Here is a 22,129-nt window from a genome sequence, read left to right as displayed (position 1 = left end):
ACGAGCGATAACTCTAAGATCTAGAGCCCTGGTGGAGATGACGGTGGCTGACTCATCGGTTTACCTTGTTGGGCTCCAGTATAGGATGACTAAGCTGCCACGTGATAACTAAAAAAGCCCCCCGAGGCAGAGATAGCAACGCAGACATCAACCACCTTCTCTTCTTAGTAGTCACCCCATGGTGTTCTCCTCCCTAGTACACTAATACCACTATTGACGACTTCTCTCTCACGCCTGTTTCGCAGGTAGGGCTGTCGGTCCCAGTGCTGTCCCCGTTGCAGGGTCCCATCTCCATTATGTACTAGTTACCTAGATACCGTGTGCAAGCTACATATGATTGGGCGCAAGGTACTTTGGGCGAAATACTGTCACTCTTCGTGTAATGTCATTCCTTTTCATTTCGACGTAATATGCGCACGTTTGTACAGGTGGTAAAAAACTACATGTTTATGCAAAGATGCATAAACCACAGACTAGCTCCTCCATGCGCCGACTTGGGGAGCCCTCGTTCCCTTCATAGAGCATACCAGCTGCGTCGCAAGAAGGCCGACATAATCTCTTTCTGAACGCACCACTTCTGTCTCCAATGTTTGCATGGCACGAATCTCCTGCATCATCAGCTGTATCAATTCAACCAGATTCCTGGCCACTCTGGCAAGAGCAGACTGTTCTAGACGCTCCAATTCCCCCAAGCCCGGGATATCAAGTACTTGTAATTGGCGTACGCAGAGTTCCAACTTCACATTTAAAGCATGCAATGATTCTTTCCAGCTCCGCCCCAGGGGATCAATAAAGGCGCCGACATCAAGGCACCCCGACCCACGTTTATGACGAATAAGCTCCGCTTGGTTGAGCCAGTCTTCGAAGGTTTTTACAGCCCGAGAGTACTGTGCACCTCGACTGCCAGCAATCATGTCCGAGACATCCTGTAGAACCCGTGATAGAATTTGGATTTGCTCGGAGAAATCATGCGGACCGCGATGTTCGCGACAATTGGAAAGCCAAAGCCGTAGGGCCTGTGCATTCAGGTGACACTGCTGTTGCGTTTCATTTGCTAGTACCAATCGATATTGGCTAGCGACACTGTCATACTTTTTGCGCAGACGTGACTCGGAATCAGACTTCCATTCAGCTTGGCTTTGTAGTGAGTTGGAATGGAAAAGACTGAGCTGAAGAAGTTCTGTTTGTAGTGCTGCGATATCCGGCCACGACGAAGGGATAAGTACATTTCCAGACTGAGGTTCGGCTCCAGGGGTAGGCGTTGGAGGTTTGGACGATTTTTTTGGGGACGACGGCCGTTGGTATGTTGAGTGTGCTCGTGCACGTTGGCCGATTACCGGGGTTGTTTCGGCTTGTTTTGTATTCTGTGCCAGCTGACTCTTGTGCCGGACATGTGTTTTGGCAGCTGTGGGTGGTCCCTTGCTAGCGCTGACAGGTTGCCGTAAAGAGAGGGACCGTGTGGGACGTGGTGGAGGTAGCATCTCTGTTTTCTTGGGTGAAGAGGGGCTTCTGATCGTATGAGGCTGAACTGGTAATGGCCTTCCTGGAGCTTTGCGGGGTGAGGGTGGCGCGAATGATTGTGCCGAGCTCTTTGACGAAGCGACCGTGATCTTCGCTAAAGGCACCTTCAAGGCACCAGGTCGCATGATGCTTTGACGACGGCTGGGAGCTACCCCAATCTTTATTGCTGTGGAATCTGCCTGTGTTTGTTTCCTAGCTGGCGATATCTCTGGCTGTCTAATTGGTGACGGGTGCCCGCGTGGTTTCGGCTTGATGCTAGGTGGCTGAATGCGCCCATGTCCCGTGCCACGACCATTGTCTAGGGCAAGATTACTGCGCTGAGGAAGTAGGGTTTTTCCTCGAGCAGTGGGTCCATTGTCTTTCAAAGCAACACCCTCGACCGGCGAGGGATTTGATGGCGAGCGGTTCTTGCTATTCGTCTCTTGAGCAGAGTCCTTGCTCGGGCTAGCGGTGCCGGGTAGTGGAGTGGGGGTTTTTGTGGCAGGTCGTGCTATACTTGAAGTCTTTAGTAATTAGCATGGTTTCTTTCTGTAGTTGTTGGTATGGCAATAGTGGCACAGTGAGGGATGCGACAGTTGTGGGGAGCTTCAAGGGATAAACAACCGGGGGACTGACTTGTTTACGGGGATCACGCAGCGAAAATGAACGTGTTGGGATAGGCATGGTCGTATTAGGTCATTAAATGAGAATCGGCATAATGCATTGGGTTCATGAAATGAGTGTTTTGTTGTGAACGGAGAGTTGGGGAGGTGATGTGTGCGATCTTCCCTATGGTAACCCACTCTTTTATTCTTAACCTACACTCCACCAGTGCATATCAGCTTGTCACCAGATGAGATTATAACATATCCTCCGGCAGTCACAACACATGGGAAAGTGTTTGAAAAAAAAAAGAAAATACAATGATCTCGGATTTTGTTTGGATATGTTGAAAAGAATAAAACCCACATCTCTATGCCCGACGAGTATACCTCTTTTAGGCTACCTTTGTCGACGTTCAGCTAGCAGTCACTTTCCCGTCACTTCCTAATCACATCGTTATATATTGAGATAGAGGGCACCTAACGGCAGTTATGTGAGATGGGAGAAATATCAATTACTGTCGAATGCGAGATTGCATGTGCGAGATGGTCAGGTAGGCATGGTAGCCAGAGCAATGACGCCATTGCCGTCTTTGCCGTCGAGCACAACCCATTCCACTTGGCAACATATCCACCAAGTCATCTCGCACCATATGGAGGTGGTCCAGCAATTCGGAGTCAATGTACTTGAACTTGCATTGACTATCGTAGTTCCTAAAATACCTGCAAATTCTTCAATGTTTCGCAGCCACCCCCTGATCTCTGATTTTGCGCTGTGGGTCCTATATGTGCTAGCAGTGACAATTGCATGCGCATTCTCTCGTGGCTTCGGAGTACATCCTTGCATTGGCCGGTTTCGATGTTCCAGACACGAGCCACCCCATCATGACCACCAGAGACAAGGTAGTTGCCGTGCAACTTGAGGCACAACACCGCACCTGTGTGTCCGTTAAGGATCAATGAGGCATGGTTGTTGTTGTTCTTGGTGAGATCTCACACACAAATGGTACCATCCTGGGTTCCGGCAATGATAGTGTTCTTCACCTTAATGCAAGATATAGTGTCAAATGAAGTCTGTGAAGCAACATCTGACATGATGGCCCTCGAGCGAACAGATGTTATAGCTAATATAAGGCAGGTTAAGGGCATAGCTGCTCATGATGTTAGCGAATGGGTTGCTATGCGTGAGCATGTGTGAGATATTATCATGAGTGCTAAACAATGGGTTGTACGTATTAACGGCTGGGAAAACATTTGCAATCGAAGGCTATAATGTCAAGGACAGAGGCCGGCTGACTATTTATTGTCCACGGGGATCTACGCTCCACTAATATCGAGCTAGAGGGGTATGAGCCATCTTACTAATTAAGTTGCGAACTCGGGCTGACTTTATGAAGCAGGGACTTGGAGCAAGGTGCAATAAATCCTCATTGGATTGTTGGTTTTTATTGCGGATGGAAAGCTATATCCACGGCCGTTTAGAATCGGCAACATAGGAACACACTGCCTGGAGTACCCCGAACTTTGACCAAAGAGACAGTCCTAACAATCTCGATATATGGATCCCGTAACCATAAAGCTACCTCTGCGCTCCCTTGGTAGGTATATCGTTGCTCATTTGCACTATGACTCATTTTAGCCATCTGATATCATGTTTGACCATATCTGTCTCTAGAGAGAGAGCTGCTGCAAACTTACTACACCTCCACTACAGCTCCCTTGTCCCGGGCAGCACAGGAATGTACCGTCGTTGCAATATTGTCCCTTCTGGGAGCACCCAGCTCTCGCCTCCAGGTTCGGACCGGCCTCGGCCATTGCGTAGGCAGCAAGTGCAAAAAGTACAATAAACAGCTTCATGTTTGAGGGATTGATTTGTAAAGATTTTTTTGAGGTTCTTTGTGAGGTTTGTAGTGAATATGGGTGCACTTCTGACGAATTAGTTTCATAACTCGCGTGGGCATCGGGCTTTATATGGGACCGATGTTATCTTGACTATTTTCCTAATAGTTGCAATAGGCTGCAGATCTTTATAGTTGGACGCCTAATGTACCAGAACCATGCCTTGCTGGTTCGCAATTTGAGGTTACATTGCAGGAATTGGATCAGCCGACACCGTATAGCCATCGAGCTGAAAAGGAAGTTGTAGGTCTTTACTCAAACAGCATAATCTCCATGTAGATCGATCTTGGCATTTTTGGAATATGAGTGAGCATTCGAGGATCCTCCCTGCATGTTGGAGATCATGCACATAAGCCCGCACGAGTCGTGGGAGCGGAACCCCACAGCAGTCAAGGGGGATGAATTGAGTATCTAATATCACGTAGTATACAATAGAAAGGATAATATAAAAGGGAGGCTCCAGTGTACCTTGAGAAACAATCATCACTTTATCAAATCCTCAAAAGTTCCCACCACAAATCCAACAACCTATCCCGCCAACACCTTCAATATGCGTTTCTTTATTTGGGCCTTTGCGACTGTCCTTGGTCTAGCCCTTGCCTCACCTATCGAAGCCGGCAAAGGAGTGGCACTTTCTTCCCGGTCCAACAACTGCTTCACACTTTGCAAGATTGATGGTGGAGTGAGTTCTTCTCCCTCGTATAACTTTGATTTCTCGCTAATACCTCTTAATTGTAACAGAGTGACCAGGGTTGTTTGGAGAAATGCAAAAACAGCTAGGGCCGGCCAGCACAATGTCACAGAGAAAAGAGGGCAATGCAGCATCGACAGCCAAGACAGCCCCAGGGGTCCACGAGTCTCGGCCGATTACGTATTGACCAATTGAGCTTTCTCTGTGGGCATATATGAGAGTAGGGGACTATTATTAGTTGGGTCGTTTCATGTTTGTGGGTTACTTGACCGGCATTTAGCTGTTTGTTGTACCTAGCGGTCAAGTGATAGGCGTCACACCTATGGTCTAGATGCTCCATATCCAAAACGCATTTATCATACCAACTAGTTTAGGCTAGTAACTGCCCAAACCGTTAAAGAGGCCATAGACTAAGCTGTACTCTATATCCCGTAAGGAAATCCGGGGTTACATGCATTTGTGGGGGGCCGGCTAGAAACGGGAGATCGGCACGGGCTGCGTGACTTGGGCACTCACTGTCAAAGTACATTGTCCTCCGTATCTATGGCAGAATAAGACATTAAGATACGTTACTAGATTGGGTATGTATCTCTCAATGAATTGTCTCGTATCTGCTTTAGGGGCTTATTCAAAGGTAAGGCAATATGCTAGCAAATAGCATGGACAACAAGAACATTTTTGGCCCCTTTCTAGATAGGCCTTCTTAGGCAACCCGTTTCATTTGAGGTGATACGCTGTACAGAGCCTGAATTTGGCAAATCTCAACGAATTTTCGGGTATGCTTGCGGTTGGAGAATCAGCATAATGCAAGGGGTTCAGCTCCATATGACCACATTTGATTGATCTGCAAATATCTTACATCAATCAATAAAGGATCTTCTAATCAAGAATTCTCGACACCACTCTTTGGCTGAATAGCGTACGAGTATTTGGTAAGATGATCATATGTCTAGTTTCCTGTATAGTTGCCTTCTAAATAGCAGTGTCAGGTTTAGGAATAGCACCGGCGTGATATATCTCTCATTGCGAATTGTGAGCAATTCAAAAATAAATGTAACCTTCTGTCTTGTTACGAGATAATATCTCTGTTACACCTGGTCATCGAACCAAAAGGGGAGAAAGATCATGGACTTAGCTATCTGCTCCTTGAAAGTGGGTTGAACTCCGCTACCGGTTCTAATATCTCCCTCGCCCTAAAATGCCAACAATGTCTTACAAAACTGTCAGTTGGTTATATTTGTTGTCTCCGGACTTATTGAGGCCGTTTGTTTGCAGTATTCCAGCTAGAAAGACCTGAAAGGATAAGCAGACAAACAATAGGACCTTCCGATGTTGGAAATACTTCTTGAAGAAATCGCTACTGTACGGTATAATGTATGGACAAAAATGACAGATTAAGATATGAGTTTGGTCTATTAATCCTAGCAATCACTTTTCATCACAGCCAGCGGATTCAATGCCATGCAAGGCATATCCAGAGTTACGAAATAGGAAAGAAGCCACCATATCCATACCTCTCAAATCCATCTAGGACATCTCACACCTTAAAGACTCCCACGACGAGGGAATGAAACACCATCCACTGCCGGGTGATCCGTGAACCAGGTCACCTTTTCACCAGCGCCCTGGTTGACCAGAGTGGAAGGCAGACTAGAGCCCTCCTCAAGATCAAAGATCTTCTTCAGGATTCCCTTCTTGCCCGCACCCGTCGCGACAAAGGCAATATTGAGAGCGTGGGTAACAACAGGCAGAGTGAGGGTGATGCGCTTAGGCGGGGGCTTGGGGGAGTCTGTCTCAGCAGCAACCCAAGCATCCTTCTCGCGGAGCAAGGCGTGGCCAGGGAAGAGCGAGCAGGTGTGGCCATCGGGACCGCAGCCCAGAAGGATGAGATCGAAGGCGGGCAATTTGACAGTTTCCTTGGAGGCAAACTCGCGCATCAGGTCTTCTTGGTAGAGATCTGCGAGTTCCTGGGGATCGTCATCCCCAATGTGCTTTTCGTCGATGGCGTGGACGACAGGTGAGCCGAACTTGGCGGGGATCTTGGAGACGAGCTCGTCTTTCAGCAGGCGATAGTTGCTTTCCTCATCATCGAGCGGTACAGCGCGCTCGTCGGCGAAGAAGATATGCCATTTGGAGAATTGGGGAGTATCTTCCGGGGAGCCATTGCTCGGGGCGAGGAGAGCTTTAGCTAGAATGGCAGGCAGGGAGCCACCGGAGACGGCGAGGCGGAAAGTGCCATGTCGGGAAAAAGCGGAGTTCTGGCAGCGGAGGACATAGCCTCGCAATTGCGCAGCTAGCTCATCGCTGTTGGGAAAGCTGTGAAGGTTGGGGTGTCCGGTGGCCATGGTGATACGTGGGTGGGACAAGAATGAGGGGCAGGAAATATTTCGGTTTTTTGCGGGGCAAGGGCCGAATCTAAACGGTTTTTGGCGTTGGCCTAGGCTCGAAGATGGGGGGGAATTGAAGACTCGACAATCTGCAACGTAGCACGTTAGGTGGAGAGAAGAGGAGAGGTTGCCGAATCCAGGTAATATGACGTCGCTCGCGAATCTCATGCGCCACGGGTGCTATTCGTGGAAATCCATGGACTTCGGCCAAAGTGGGATGTTCCAATTCCAAGGTTCCCAACGAATTGGCCAATGAATCGTCCAATGAATTCATTTGGAGATCCGTTTCCCTTCGGTTTGCCACACCTTATTCGACTTTCTCTCTGGCTTCATGGCCTAAACTGGCTTAGCTGCAGTATTCCAAGGGTATTAGCCCCAATGACAATGACAATGACCTCAGGATCTTCAGAACTTAAAAGAAATAATAGAAATACGTCCAAGTCGGTAGATTGTATTTATATTGCAAGTCGAGATATTGAGACGCCCACCTACGTAAATGTACATGACTCTAAAAATATTCCTTCTGATTTAGTTCTGTTTTGGATGAAAGTGGAGATGATCAATTTTGTATCAAATATAGTGCCTCCCACGACGTTGTTTCAACTTTTTAGTTTTCCAATAGGCCAGTGATCAAGGATCGTATTATGCCGGAGATGTGTGTTATCGCCATGGCCGATGGGCGTAGGTAACAGAGTTATCGGAATAATGGCCTCGTCAGCGCCGAGTTATTGGAACAAGAGCCTAAAAGCAGCCCATATGTCAGCCCACATGTATGATCGGCAAGAGAAGGGGGAATACGGAGTCTTTCGTGGCTTGAAAACAATTTAAAAGCCTGTGATCTTTCCCTGTTTCATATTTCTACACCTTTCCTGTTTACCAAGTCAAATCATCATCACTTAAAGAAAACCGGAGTAAACCAAGAAATCACGGGGCTCAACCTCTTAACTGCGTCAACGCAAAACAATTTCCAGCGCCCTTCTCTCTTTCAAATCCTCACTCGAGTTCAAAATCTCCTCAAAATGAGCTCTCCAGTGCAAATTACTCCTCAACCTCAGACCGCCGGCGTTGCTCGCCCATCGGAGGCCACTTCTCCCCAGACTCTCGACATTGTCCGATGTTCTCGCTGCCAACAATCTCTCAGCCTAGGCCAATCAGGCCGCAGCGTTGTTCAGTTCGGCATGAACTCTTACTACTGCAGCCGCTGCGCAGCCAAGGTCGGCTTCGGAGGATGAGATGAGCACGATATACACACCCACAATAAACCCAAACGAGGACCAAATAAACCGGACGATCCGGGGAGTCAAGCGATGATTGGATCAACATCAAAAGCCGACTTGCAAACCAAAATCCCTCCCCCGTCGCGAGGACAGATGCGACTTCCTTTCCGAATGAAATAACGTTCTATCCCGTTTCTTCGATGCTTTCCTTCGTTTCCGACCTCGCCCGGGCTGTGCTGGCACTACCTGATCTTCGTTGATCACGATTTACGAATTATGAGGCCTATGGAGGATTGTACAGGTTGGACACCGGAAATGGCAGCCTGTGGATCAGGGATTATCGGCGCAAGAACCACGGGGCTTTGGACCGAGGTGCGCTTGGGATATCATCGAATTTGGTTCATTCCACTCGGTCGGCATTGACCACAACATACTATTTGCATGTGGATTCTTGTGCTTTGATTTGTCAGGCATGCGTTCTCTTGCAGGTTCACCAACTTTTATAAACGGCAATGCTGTTTACATTTTCCCTTTTTATGCATATTGCAGCAGGTTATTGTACGGCATGGAGCCGGTCTCATGTCTTGGTTTATTTTGCCCTTCAGCGATCGCCCACTGGGTCCCTATCTCATTATCTGTTTCGAGCGACACTGTCTGATATCACATTTTCCAACATCGAATTAGATTAATTTACTTTATCCTTCTATTTGAATTGAAACATAACTAAACACGATCCCTTGCCTATACATAGGCCTGTTATATAAATAGTACCATTTGCAGGCTAATCATGTCCGTAATAGAGTGTAATCATCTGCATTTAGCAGGGAATCACCCGCCCGTGGAAGGATAATTTAATTAACATAAGAACTGAACATAATCCAAAGAAGATTCTCTGCCACAATCCATCAATAAAAGAGGCCGTAGATATGTGTAGAGACCATGGCCATGTGATCTCCCCTGGAGCCCAGTGCCTTGGTGGCGTATCGTCATAGTACAAATACTTAGGATGTCCGTAGCTGTGCGGATGGTCATTTGTCTTGATATACTTTTAACAGTCGCACATGTCCTGCGGCATGTCTATTGTAGTTATCGGCCTTGGTCAAAGGGAACACAGAGATCTATCTGAAGATCTGTAAGACACTTGGTTCTCCATATCCTAAGGACGAGTACATATTCAATACCCGACGACGACTTGCGGCGGTGTCTGTCCACATGAGAATTTAGGGCAATAATTTGAGCCGGAGTTATCCTTCAATAATTCCATCTATATTTTATCTGCAGGTACTTAGCGAGCTACGCCTATAAATCAATAGTCAATGTAATTGATCCAAAAAAAGAAAAACCAATATCTGCAAGATATGACTGATCTCCCTTTCATAAAACCATTTCTTTTTTCTTTCATTCCTGCCCATCCTTTGCTGTTTTTGCTTTTTTTCCAGGGTTTCCGATCTGACATTAGACACAGAAGCCAATGTGATGAATACAGGTCCACTATGCATGTCCACTAGCATGGCCACTCCGCATGTCCGATCCGGATCTAGCGGTGTAACACTACATCCTCCCTAAGTCAAGTAAGCACAGCTTACGGAGTGATTTGCCTCTGTGGATATACCCCCGTACGTGATCGAGATGATTATTTAAATATGGATAGCAAAGAAAGAGGGGGCATATTACATGTTAGGGCCCCTGATAGGCCTTGACTAAGTGGGACTATACCCGGGAGGTGGGACGGCAGAGCCACTCTATTGTATTCTAATATTTGGCAGAGCTGAACTCATGGTGAAAATGACAGATCTCAGTTGGAAAGAGAAAGGGAACTGCTTGTTCTCTGATATGACTGGCTACTGCTGATCGACTGGTGTCGCCATTCGTCCAGATTGTGCAGTATTCTGGGTCCCCCGTGATTTCTACTTGTAAGCTCATGAGACTATCGTAGATTAATACTAGTAAGAATTTAATTGAATCTATCATATATCATCCTAACTGTTCTTGTGAAACATCGACTTCTCTTCCTTTTTGTTCCAGGGCTTTATAATCTGCTCGACCTTCGTCCAGCTCGTGGAGGGGTTTATCTCTTTTCCCTGCAGTTGTCGGTCAGACCAATACGTTGACTTGCATTTATCCGACAGGAAGAGAAAAAAAAAAGGCAGGTGTGTGCCATTTGTTCCCAGGTATTGCACCCTGGTTACACCTTGATGCTTTGTGATGTCGTTCCTGTAGTCGTCCCGGGTATCATATTTATATACCCTAAGCTAACATAGCCCTCTGACAGAAAGCCCAATTGTCCAAGTTCTATACTCAACCAAACACCTGGTCGGACAAGTCGAGCCTCGACTATTTCGCAACACCGACGGACCGAATTCTATCCGCCATTTCAATCCGTACGTCTGAGCTAGTACGCTTTCGGCACTGAAATACCGGGGTGTGTTGTCTCGGAGTATCTGCAGCCATGCCTCTTCTCGGTCGTGATAAATACCATCCCAGATCGCGCAGGTCGGATGATGAGTTTGTCGTATTCCTTCAAGGCGTGAGTTTGATATCTATGTCAAATGCGTTCAAGTACTGACAAGAATTCCAGATTCCACCTCATTGCCGCTGGCAAGAACTCAAAGATCTCGTCCGCCAAACTGCATTGCATATTCGCCAGGCAGTAGTATACGATGATAGCCATGGATTCCCCACCGGACTCGGCCAGATCATCGTCAAGAATGAAGACGAGGCCTGGCGAACGTACCGTACGTGTCTATCCCGCAATCCCCAATGATCCGCCCTAACAACAACACAGATCGACTTTCGACCAGCGGATGGGAGGGTCAGAGCCTGGTCGTCACACTTTCGCGGACCAGTACGCCCACCAAGCCCATTGCCGGGCCTACCAGAAGTCCAGCAATGATGTCCACGGGCTATATCTCTGGCCACTCCACACCTCCATCAGTACATGGAAACATGGCAATGCCCCCTTCACCCGTCTCGCCAGAGTGAGTCTATATCCTCAAGTATAAAATATGAAAGCTAATCTTCCTCCCCAGATCCTCGCACCCCGCCACTCCACCATACTCATACTCAGAGTATGGCGTCATGATGGTACCCATACCAATGCCACCCCAAGGATTCATGACTATGATGCCAGATTCACACGCACCACCGATGCAGTGTTTCCCCCCATCCCCAGTAATGAACGGCCCAATGTACGAGCCATATTGGAACATGATGCCAGGTTATCAGATGTCGCCTCCACAACACATGCACCACCAGAGCGACAATCAATCACAGAACCACCAGAACTACCACCATCGCGAATCACGCGCCAAAGGCACAAACCTTGGCTCTCCATTCATCTATTCAGACCGACGAGCCATCATAATCGAGAACTTGAATCCGGCTACTACTTGCACCGATCTGAAAATCCTTCTTCAAGCAGCCGGTGCTGTCCAGAAATGCAGAATAATCACCATGGACTCGGCCGACTTCAATGGCCGGCTCCGCGGCTTGGTTACCATGCGAACAGCAGACGAAGCCCAGTGCGCTGTGACCATGTTCAACAATTTGAGTTTCTTTGGGTCACGGATCAGGGTGAAGCTTGATCGTGGCTCTCGTCTCACGCGGGCCGTAAAAGTCGACGGAATGTTAGGTGTTGCTGGCTCAGACACCACAGCCTCGGTACCTGGCAATAGGGATATGTGTCAGTCATGGGCTGATGAGATGACCGCAGAAGCCAATGCTGTTGGTGTTTCTAAGCCTCTGGTGATAGATGGGTCTGGGTTGAAAAAGTCGGTTGAGATTTCACCAATATCTGCGCCTACGTGATAGAGCTATGTAATATTCGAGGCGGGTGTGGTCGATATCAACATACATAAGTTTCGTTCGTGCTGTGCTTTATTGGCTGTTGGTAGTGGTCTTTCTTGGTGACGTAAATTATTCTGTGATTCCTAGGCGTTTACATTTTTTTGACTATAAATCCCAGCTCCGACCTCCCATACATCCGCTTGCTTTACTTATACATAAGGATATGTGTTCGAAAGATATTCCATAGATATCTCTGTTCACTATTCACTATTCTCTATTCCGTAGACCGCACTAGATATAAATCCGTATAGGAATTCCTATGCGGACACAACCTCTTCCCAGAAGTGACGTGCTCCAACACCTTCCCATCTTCACAATCCAAAATCCAAGTCCTCGGATGCTCCTTATCCTCCAAAGCCGCCAACAAAGAACCAACCAAGACCCCGACCATCCTTGGCCCGAAAGTCGGCTTGGCAGGACATTCAAAGGGCGCAGATCCAAAAGGCATAAAAGCGTCTCCCTGCGCCGGCGTCAGAAACGACCACCGATCTGGGTTAAATCGCTCTGCATCAGAACCCCAGATATCGGACCTCAGATGACACCCCTCGATATCAGCGGACCTGATTTCATGAGAAGTCCCCATACCCGGTTGCCACTGATATGCTCGATGTATGTGTCTCGTGGGCACATACAGCCGAAGCGATTCCCGAACTATGTGTTTTGCGCAGGGTGAACTTTGAATAGCATGTGTATCGCCTATGCTGGGATTAACCCTAGATTCAGACTTGGGACGAGTGGACGGGGGCCCGTCGAATTGGGATTTTGTGGGATTCATGGCAAATGCAATCATTGTCTCCCGCCACAAAGGTTCTTCTTTTCCAGACGCGAATCTGGTCTCTAGGAATCCTCGCAAGACGATGCGCCACATCGTCTCAAATGAAGGCAGGATGAGATTCAATGGGTTGTCTTCTGGGCGATCGTGTTGCCCGAAGATATTGACCAGCGACGTTTGAAGCAACACGTCGTCTTCGTATCTGGGAATATCGTTCTCCGTGGCTTTCAGCTTGGAAGATATCCAAACTCGATTGATGGACTCCGCTAGGTTCAGTAGATTCTCGTGGCCTGTTTCGTCTTGAGTCTTTTTGTCGAACATCAGCCATAGCACAACTTTCAATGAAAGTATTTGTGCTAGACTGGCGACGTTGATCCGATTACGGCCGGTGGTGAACTTCACATCATTCTTTCCTTTGTGACCGCTGTTGCCGCAGCTATGATTCATCCCGGGGAAGCCATGCTCGATCCAGTGGCTGGTAGTGACTCTAGCGAACTCGGATACGCCGTACCACTGCTCCGTCGATATATTGATCAGCCGTTTCACTTTCTCGACGAACATGTCGGCATGCGCACGCTCTGTTCGGGTGAAGGCGTTGTCGATTCCGAAGGCGACTGGGAGATGTTTGTTGGAAATTGCTTTCGCTTGGTGTGGTGATAGGTTATTCGGTTGGTCTTTGTGTTTCAACACGCCGGCAATGATTCTGCGGCATATCGCTGGGTCATTCGATGCGAAATTGGTTTCGCGCCTGTTGCTCCATATCAGAATCAGGACAAGGCATACGGCCAGGACGATAGATGTTATTAGAACGGACGACATTGATTTCTCTGGGTAATGATGGGGCGAAGAAAGAGGGGTCAAGTAAAGGGTACTTAGTACTTATAGCGCAGACGATGAAAGGCGCCTAAATCATGCAGATTGCGTTAATGAAGATGTCTTGCTGCTTTCGCAATCATCTCTTCTTGTCTTGTGGCAAACAATGTTTGTTATGTCTCAAGAGAACTGAGGAAAAGTAGGGTTTCATCCTTTGACAAACGAACAGGGAAGCATGGTCCATAAGAGTAAAACATCTGAATTCTAAAAGGGAGAATCATGTCTCATCTCAAATGGATTCTCAAAAACTAGCAAATACTGGTACAATCATTAGTTCATTCAAGCAAGCGTGTTATCTTTGGTGTTCGTTAATGTAAGTCTCATCCCATCCAGTCACCAGACGCAATCGTTGCGGTCAATCATATCAAAAACGCCGATCCGAAAACAAATCCCAGGTAGTAAAATCTTTCTTTCGGTCAGAGCTCCTCATCAGGCTGGAATTTACCTCGGGCTCTCTCAATTAGGTCTAGCCATGTCTATTTTGCATGGCTAATCATCTCTGCATAAAGGTTTTCTGGGATCTTACGGACAAGGAGAACCGTCAACGCAATGATCTCCTTTGCATTGAGGGGAGGGAATGAGCGGAGGATTTTGTTTGGGCTATCCTCAAGTCAGCTATGGTCAGATACATTCAAAGGACAGCCTTCGACTTACCTCGGACTCTCCAAAATTAGGTCTCGCATACGGATTAGCTGGGCGACAATGCACAGAATGTTCAGGTGTGCCCCATATGCGAATAAGAAATCCCAAAGATGTAACACCTCTGGCAATGGAGGCGTGCAAGCGCAGAGGGTCAATACTGATGGGAATGCGTACAGTTCGGCGTGCATCCCCTTGGAGAACAGATATGCTGCAAGCTTCGGCTCCACAATCTCAAGACATCGGTCGACCAAACGAAGGCCCTTGTGGACTCCATCCATAGCGCTACGGACATAGCCTGGACATTCACGTGTGACGAAGTAATGGAACAGAGCGAATGCTTCCACCTCGCTACGGGCAGCATAGAGGAACGGCGCACACAAGACATTCATGCCTTGGACGTACATGGCTGAATCACTTGTAGTACTATTAGTGATCTTCTCCAACTCTCCCCCAAAGGGAGACTCTTCTGCAATACTAGGGGGTGCATTCACTAGAAGCTCCATCTCACGGCGCCGAGATGACGTCGGTCGAGACCGAGGTTTCGGCCTGGAATCGTGGAGTTTCCATGCCACGGCGTTGAGGAGTCGAATCAAGCTTGCCTCCGTCACTCGGCGTTTGAAGAGAGGGTCTGTGGCTAGTGTGCGGAAAGTATCATTGCGAATTTTGGCGTAAGCGGGAGAACGCCCGCGGTGGATAAGATCAAGGTATTCATCGGTGGGCATAGGAGGAATGTCGAGGAGGACCAACCAGAGGTAGATCCGGTACGGCGACTATTATTGCGAAGTGTTAGACATTAATTTTGCAAAGCAGACTGTACCCCTCACCATGCCATCTCCGTCAGCATCCACTCTGCTGGATAGGACGAGGTATTTGAGCTCTCTCAGTCCCTCGTTGGGATTTGAACTCTGCGGTCCATCGCGCAAAAAGCTCTCTAGAAGCGATCGCTTTATTCCAATTCCCGACCCTGTTTTCCGCGGGGGTCGTCTCTGAGTCGCAGGTGGTGTTGCCGCAGCTTCACGAGAAGCCGCGTCGCTATTTGATCGAGCTCGGCGATGTGCGCGCGCTCGGGCCGCAGCACCAGGAGTTGCTGTTGATCCAGGTTGAGATTCATGGGAGCCAGTTTGTTGAGACGCCTGGGTCTGGGCAATGAGCGCGCTAGATGTTGACAGCACTTGGTGAGATTGGATCTTTCGGAGGGTTCGCATGGTTCGCGGCGATGGGGGTGCGTCGGGGCCCGGGATGCCAAGAGCCCAGGGGGGCTGAGGTTTGGCCATTTTTCTGAATTCAAGTCTGCATTTGATGTTCACGAGCGGACATCCTAGGAAACGGGGTGAGATGAGTGCAGTTGACGAGGTGGAGTGTATCTGATCGCGGTGGCTGGATGTTTTTCTGCCGATGCGGAAGGCGTTGGCTTCGTATACTTCTATTTACTTAATTCACTGCTTTTAGTTACCGAAAATCATTGGTAATTGAACAAGTAATGGTACATAATCATTCTTGACAAGCTTTGTATAGTCTGACCCCTGCTTCTACAGACTTGGAATCTGCAAACTGCCAACATTATAAGACGCGACCCCGTAACGCCAACTCAATTGAAACCCATATTTCATAATAGCAGTTCATACATGTGCATCTCCTTCATTCTTGGCACTATTTCCATTATCCCCACCCATGATGCTGCGCACGAAGTCGTGATACTGGAAAACCTCACCCCTCTTACCCATCCCGCCTGACTTCGCTCCCCGACCAATAAATGCTGGGCGCCCTATAAACCCACTGAAGACTTCATCGATCTGTCTCTCAGTCAATCTTTCCTCTCCATCTTCTGGGGAGGTATGTAGGAGAGCATCACGTAATTCCGTGGCATCGATTTGCCCGCTGTCATCATCATCAAACGCAGCAAGAGCGTTGAGAAGCTCTTGTGAAGGTGACATCGATGCCATGAGCCCAGAAAGGGTATTCAAGAAGGTTGGAAAATTCATAGTATTGCCTGCTCCTGGTGGAAAGAAGCGCGAGAGCGTAGAGGATGACGAGTCTTGGCCTGTTCAGATACTCGGATTAGTCCCTCGTCCGAATTTCCAAAAAATATAGGTAGATTTTCTCCTACCCAAAGTTGTCAGCACATCAATCACATCATCTTTGTCCACAAGCCCGTCGTTATCCCTATCGAGAACCTGGAAAGCTTCTCTGATCTCCCTCACTTGTTGCGCTGGCAGCTTCCCAGCCGCGTCGCCAGCTGGGCTTGCAACTCCACCCGTCCTTGACCCATGGATTGGGGATAAGCTGCCTGGCGACTTTCCTCCTTTCGTTGGGGAAGGAGAGAACTCTCTGGCAAAATTCGGCTGGGGAATGGGCCGCTCGTTCTTCGGAGAACGCGATTCACCATCCTCCACTGTATATGATTGATTGAGCTTGCTAGGAGATACCATAGGTGTATATGCCCGACTGGGAGAGCTCCCCGGGGTGCCTCCTGTGCGACTGGCCGAAGGCGGGGAATTTGGAGTGGATGGGCGCCGGAACGGGGATGCCCTCGGCGACCCAAAGGATAACGGCGATGGTTTGAATGTGGGATTGTTGGCCTGGGTCATTGTTGATTAGTTTTTAATAGTTATATCATCCCTCAGGATCCTTAGTTACCATGGTAAAATTCGCGTGTGAGCTGAAATATGAATTGTAAACAGCCTATGACGAAGGCTTGCTTATCGATGTAAACAAAGTCCCGGCACAACAACATAATTTTGCCACCGTCTTTCTCACCGCCCTATCTATATGAACACACTTTTGACCCTCTATTGTATATTGTACGATCCTTGTCTGGCTTTAATGCTTGTAATTTCACCTTGCTAAGGAGAGTATAATATAAGTTCTATATTTTGAAGGAAAAAAGAAAGAAACAGGATCTGGCTGACTAGGTGTTGTATAGTTATGTAACTTTGAAGTGTTTATAGTTAGATCTATAAGGAATCGTACTCGTTACATCAACCATCAATTGGCTTCCAAGGGTCTAAATATAGAAAGTAAGATAAATGGAAGGTAATTCATATAATTAACTGTTCTTTGGGTATACCTATAAGGTACATCCAAGTGTTCTGTAGCACAATGTTGCCTTTCTATTCTATATCAGGTAAAATGCCTAGAAGTGGACAGTGTTTTGTTTTGTTCGCAGATTTTTTACTTCATACTCCATAAAAATGCAATATATGATGCCTCAATTTTGCTGTAATATAAATAGAAAGATCTACAATGTACGGTCCAAAAAGAAAAGACAGATTGCATTCTGATAGATCATCTTCCTCGATGTTCAACCTTTGAATGTTATGGATCCCCCCCTTATCGCTCTTATCGTCTCTCCACTGTGGAGAGACCGTCCTTTTTCTTAACCCCTCTTAACCCCTGAACAGCTAATTCGAGACAATTAATTCAACTATTATTATCATTGGCCGTTGATCTGGTGCTTTCTGTGCCCCCAGGTATGCTATTCGATTTATAGCTTAGCCCGGAGTAATCCTCTATCCACAACACCCCCAGAAGATGGCAACAACAATACCATATCGACCGTCGAACGACTCCCTCTCCGCCTCGAATAACCGCCAAACAAGTGGTGTTCCTCGGCTCTCGCCTGCGGTCTCCTTTATCGGACGCTCGCCCAGCAGCTCGCACGGTTCTTTTCGGAGAACATCCACAGGGAATGCGGCCTCAAGCTTCAGGCCACGCCGCTGCAAAGCGCAGTACCCACTCGACTCGCCGGAGCGCCATGTGGAATACATCCTAGTTGCATCCTTCCATATTGATCGGGGGCCGATCATGGAGCATCAGTATCCCGCTGCAATCAGTGGGGATGAAAGCATGCTTGCAGAGCTGATGCTGCCGGATCAGACGCATGTGCGGAGTCAAGACTGGACCATGTTCTTCTTACACAAAGACAGTAATGGCGACGAAGAAACGGATTCGTCGGGTGCAAAGAAGAAGAAAAAACGGAAATCACAATATCATGGAAGCCACGAGGGAGCCGATATTCAGGACGAGAACCTGGACGAGATCTCCGATGACCCCGACAGCAGCGATGATGAGGGTGGTGAAGGGCCACCCTTGATGTATGTGCTGAATCTTGTCAATACAAAGCAGGATAATACCGTCCGAAGGTAAGTTGTACCTACTCGTACTGTCTTGTCTCAATGTACGAGTATTAATAGCGAACAGAGGCGCCGTAGTCAAGGCAATGGCAATCTGTACGCGACATTCGTTCCTCCACATTTACAAAGTAAGCTACTCCTGGCACTAGCACCCGCCTGACCCTAACCATTATACAGCCTTTACTACTCCTAGCGCTGGAGGACTACTTCAAATCTCCGTTCCCCGAGACTCTGGCATCCCTCTATGACGCTGTTAATGCCATGGACCTTTCGTTAATGCCGAAAATGTCGATTCTTGAGCGTCATATCTTGCAATCTAGCAACTCAAAGGATATGTTCCTGGAGAAATTCGAACAAATGATCCGCCAGCGAGAAGAAGAAGAACTCCGGGATGGGGAATGTCCACCGTCACCGAAGAAAGTGAGCCGATATGTCCTACCGCGGGATACACATGAGTACGAGTCGAAAGTAGTCTACAATGACATACCCATCCCAGTCAAAATTCCGACAGTGATTTGGCCGGAGACTGTTGGAGACTTTTCCCTCATCAAGCTCATTCAAACGTTCGCTGTGCCGCATGCCAATTCCCCGCAGGCTTTCCCAGCGCATCCCCATTTGACAACGAGCGGGCCATTCACACACCCCGTGATTGTTCTTGTCAACGCCATTCTCACTCAGAAGCGTGTCGTATTTCTAGGACATAACCGGCCATCGGGAGAAGTTGCAGAGGCGGTTCTGGCGGCCTGCGCTCTTGCGTCCGGTGGCATTCTACGTGGGTATACTCGACACGCATTCCCTTATACTGATCTTTCCAAGATCGACGATCTCCTCAAGGTACCTGGTTTTATTGCAGGTGTCACAAACCCTACTTTTGCCAACCATCCTGAATGGTGGGACGTTATGTGCGACCTCCCCACGGGTCGCATCAAGATCTCGAGTCACGTTGAACCTGCACCGGTAACGGAAGGGCTTCTATTCTTCCAGCAGCAGAATTCCCTTCTACCTAGCAGTTCATCCCACACAACCCAAGACCCAACGGGCGACACATTATTCATAGAAGATATCCTCCGCAGCATCAGCCAACGCCACGGCGAGAATGCCGTCCGCGCAAAATGGCGAGCCTACATAACAAAATTCGTCCGCGTCGCCGCAGCCTTCGAAGAAGCAGTCTACGGCGCCTCAAATCTCTACATCATCGGCCCAGGCGAAGAACTCTCTCCGGACAGCCCGACAGGCCATCAAACCGACGCCTCAGACCCAACAACTCTCCGCGGGCACGGGTATGTATGGAGAGACGAAGCCGCCAAGCAGCGCGAGCTCTCAGCCTCCGTCTCCCGAATCGAAGGCTGGCGCAACACTCGCTCCTACTACTCCTACATCCAAGATATCGCAGCAATGTACTTCCCCGCGCGCCCAATCCAACGCCCAGACATCCATCACCACCACGACCGTCTTCGCACTCTAAAACTCTCCCACTCTGAAGCCGCCTCCATCTACCTCGCCCTCTCCCAATCCGTCAAGGACTACGCTGGTATCTGCCAGCTCCTAACCATCGCACCGGAAAACCAGGCCGGTCTCTTCTATGTCAGCATGGGTCTGTTCCATCCGGACCAGGTTGTCCGCGAAGCGACAGCCGATCTTCTCGAGCGCATCGCCGCACACCCAGCCGGGCGTCACTTTTGGACGCATGTTGGCCGCTTCGCCAAACTGGGCTTTATACGTGTCAAGCGGGAACGAGATGCCGCTACACAGAGTCCTATTTCTGGTGGCGGATCGCCGGTTCCTATGAGTCTAGGGGCTAGCTTTGGAGGTGAGCCGCAGAGCCTTGTTGGTGTTGCTATGGGAGGAGGGTTGAAGAGGAGAAGCTGATGAGGTTCGTGTTGGTTTTTTAAAATAACATTCTTATGTCAGTGAGCGTTTTTGCTTTGTTGTTTTGTTGGCTACCTTTGCCAGATTTTTCTTACATCACGAACTATGTGCACTCGAACCAATGATGTCAGATGCGATTTTTTTTTTGTTTATATTGTGTCTATTTATACGTGGTTGTGGACATGCTTGCCACTGGCGTTTGAGGAATATATTATTCACCCGGACATTTTTGGCATTAGCGAACTGCAAATGTTAAATCGATTCAACCCTATCGTATACGGAAAGAATAAGAAAATAACAGAGTGAGAGCAATATGGACAATATCACTAGAAATTACGTACAAATCAGACGGTCAAATCAGAAAGCAAAAAGCACGCTCGCTGACATCAACCATGGCCATACCCACCCGGGCAGACGGACCCCAAAAGATAAACAAGAAAAAAAAGTGTAGATATGGACAAGAAAAACCGGCATAAATATTTTAGATCAAAACAGGCCTGCCATGACACCAAGAACTAAAGCCACGAGAGTGGCAATTCCAAGATTGGGCAAGGGAGCAGTAAGAGCCGCCCCAGCCCTGACATCCACCGAGCCCACAGTGATATTAGTTAATGCAAAGCCATCACCACAGTGTGCATTGATAATCTTCGCCGAGGGGAGATAGGTCGAATCAAGAGACTGGCCGTCCCGTCTCGCCCATTTCGAAAAGACATCCATAGTTGTTTTCAAGCACTTATTACAAGTTGGCACATCCCCGACAGTGAGAGGGGTACCCAGCGGCATAAGGTACACGTTGTAGTCATCTGGGTTTTTTGAATTCGACACTGCGTCGACGAAGCAGTAGTTCTGGGTCGATGGGTTTGTAAGACAGGTGGTGCGGTATATTGGTTCGTATGCGACGAGGTCGCGATACGTGCCCTTGACGACGGAGTTATCGTTATCATAGTCGTCACCGCAGTTGGCGGGTTTGAGTAGATCGGCCGCGAGAGCGGTCATGATGGATGCGCACTTGGAGACATTTGCCGAGCAGGAGGTTTCCAGGATGCGGGAGGTGGCGGAGGCTGAATTAAGGGTGTGGAAGAAGGCATTTGAGTTCTCGATGAGGAGGGAGATGGCGTTGCAATTGGAGATTGTCGTGTTGGCACGCCATTTCGCGAAGAAGTCGATGCAGGTGGTTGCGTTGGCGAAGTTGTAGGAGAGTGTGTCGAACGGCTTGGGCATTCCTGTCGAAGTGGAATTTGATGCTGTTATGATTGTTCGTCGGCGCACTGTTGTGGTTTCCTCTGCGGGTTCTTGTAGTGATCGACGGTCTGTGATCTCTCCACTTGCGTGCCAGGCGGATCGTGGCACGGTCAGGTCGGTGGGCTCCACTGATTGGGCCCATGTGGGTGATAGACAGAGAATAGTAATTAGGATTAGGAGGTTGTAGATATGGTAAAGACCGGACATTTTGACGTATTGTCGTCGACTTGAAATCGAGGCGAGGACATAAATAGTCAAGTATGAATTATTAGGAGAAAGGACAGTCTTTGTATGTTAATGACAGTTGGGAAACAAAGAAGTGTTTAATCCAACATTATGTTTCGGGAATGAATGACGATAATCGGTTCTTCAGAAGGAGTGACTGAGGGAAAAGTCCCTGGACGATCTTGAAGATGAGTTGGTGAAGTTGAAGTTGAGAAGCGCAAGTCGCCGTTA

At 48.3% G+C, this 22,129-nt stretch overlaps 8 protein-coding genes across 8 annotated transcripts; 2 read left to right on the top strand and 6 right to left on the bottom strand.

Annotated features, from left to right (window-relative positions):
• Window positions 1–473: 473 nt before the first annotated feature.
• LCP9604111_4343 (uncharacterized protein) lies at window positions 474–2,184 on the bottom strand (the record flags this gene model as incomplete). The annotated part of the gene is made up of 2 exons (XM_039072032.1): window positions 474–2,024; window positions 2,137–2,184. 2 exons carry the CDS (start codon window positions 2,182–2,184, stop codon window positions 474–476), a joined length of 1,599 nt encoding a protein of 532 aa, XP_038929905.1.
• A 4,052-nt stretch (window positions 2,185–6,236) lies between these two features.
• LCP9604111_4342 (6-phosphogluconolactonase) lies at window positions 6,237–7,037 on the bottom strand (the record flags this gene model as incomplete). The annotated part of the gene is made up of 1 exon (XM_039072031.1): window positions 6,237–7,037. The coding sequence occupies one exon, from the start codon at window positions 7,035–7,037 to the stop codon at window positions 6,237–6,239; it is 801 nt and encodes a 266-aa protein (XP_038929904.1).
• A 3,708-nt stretch (window positions 7,038–10,745) lies between these two features.
• On the top strand, window positions 10,746–12,103 carry LCP9604111_4341 (RNA-binding protein; the record flags this gene model as incomplete). The annotated part of the gene is made up of 4 exons (XM_039072030.1): window positions 10,746–10,823; window positions 10,875–11,031; window positions 11,082–11,274; window positions 11,326–12,103. 4 exons carry the CDS (start codon window positions 10,746–10,748, stop codon window positions 12,101–12,103), a joined length of 1,206 nt encoding a protein of 401 aa, XP_038929903.1.
• A 570-nt stretch (window positions 12,104–12,673) lies between these two features.
• Window positions 12,674–13,733, bottom strand: LCP9604111_4340 (uncharacterized protein; the record flags this gene model as incomplete). Its single annotated transcript, XM_039072029.1, has 2 exons — window positions 12,674–12,793; window positions 12,855–13,733. The coding sequence occupies 2 exons, from the start codon at window positions 13,731–13,733 to the stop codon at window positions 12,674–12,676; spliced, it is 999 nt and encodes a 332-aa protein (XP_038929902.1).
• Window positions 13,734–14,263: 530 nt separating this feature from the next.
• Window positions 14,264–15,703, bottom strand: LCP9604111_4339 (TBC domain-containing protein; the record flags this gene model as incomplete). The annotated part of the gene is made up of 3 exons (XM_039072027.1): window positions 14,264–14,387; window positions 14,442–15,199; window positions 15,254–15,703. The coding sequence occupies 3 exons, from the start codon at window positions 15,701–15,703 to the stop codon at window positions 14,264–14,266; spliced, it is 1,332 nt and encodes a 443-aa protein (XP_038929901.1).
• A 345-nt stretch (window positions 15,704–16,048) lies between these two features.
• On the bottom strand, window positions 16,049–17,069 carry LCP9604111_4338 (uncharacterized protein; the record flags this gene model as incomplete). Its single annotated transcript, XM_039072026.1, has 3 exons — window positions 16,049–16,470; window positions 16,537–17,008; window positions 17,067–17,069. 3 exons carry the CDS (start codon window positions 17,067–17,069, stop codon window positions 16,049–16,051), a joined length of 897 nt encoding a protein of 298 aa, XP_038929900.1.
• Window positions 17,070–17,960: 891 nt separating this feature from the next.
• LCP9604111_4337 (AFI1/MesA family protein) lies at window positions 17,961–20,431 on the top strand (the record flags this gene model as incomplete). Its single annotated transcript, XM_039072025.1, has 3 exons — window positions 17,961–18,571; window positions 18,630–18,690; window positions 18,740–20,431. The coding sequence occupies 3 exons, from the start codon at window positions 17,961–17,963 to the stop codon at window positions 20,429–20,431; spliced, it is 2,364 nt and encodes a 787-aa protein (XP_038929899.1).
• A 486-nt stretch (window positions 20,432–20,917) lies between these two features.
• Window positions 20,918–21,880, bottom strand: LCP9604111_4336 (uncharacterized protein; the record flags this gene model as incomplete). The annotated part of the gene is made up of 1 exon (XM_039072024.1): window positions 20,918–21,880. The coding sequence occupies one exon, from the start codon at window positions 21,878–21,880 to the stop codon at window positions 20,918–20,920; it is 963 nt and encodes a 320-aa protein (XP_038929898.1).
• Between the last annotated feature and the right edge of the window lie 249 nt (window positions 21,881–22,129).

This window comes from Penicillium roqueforti (assembly GCF_015533775.1).
Source record: "Penicillium roqueforti strain LCP96 04111 chromosome Unknown scaffold_08, whole genome shotgun sequence".
Taxonomy (NCBI): Eukaryota; Fungi; Ascomycota; class Eurotiomycetes; order Eurotiales; family Aspergillaceae; genus Penicillium; species Penicillium roqueforti.
This window is presented reverse-complemented; position numbering and strand designations above follow the sequence as displayed.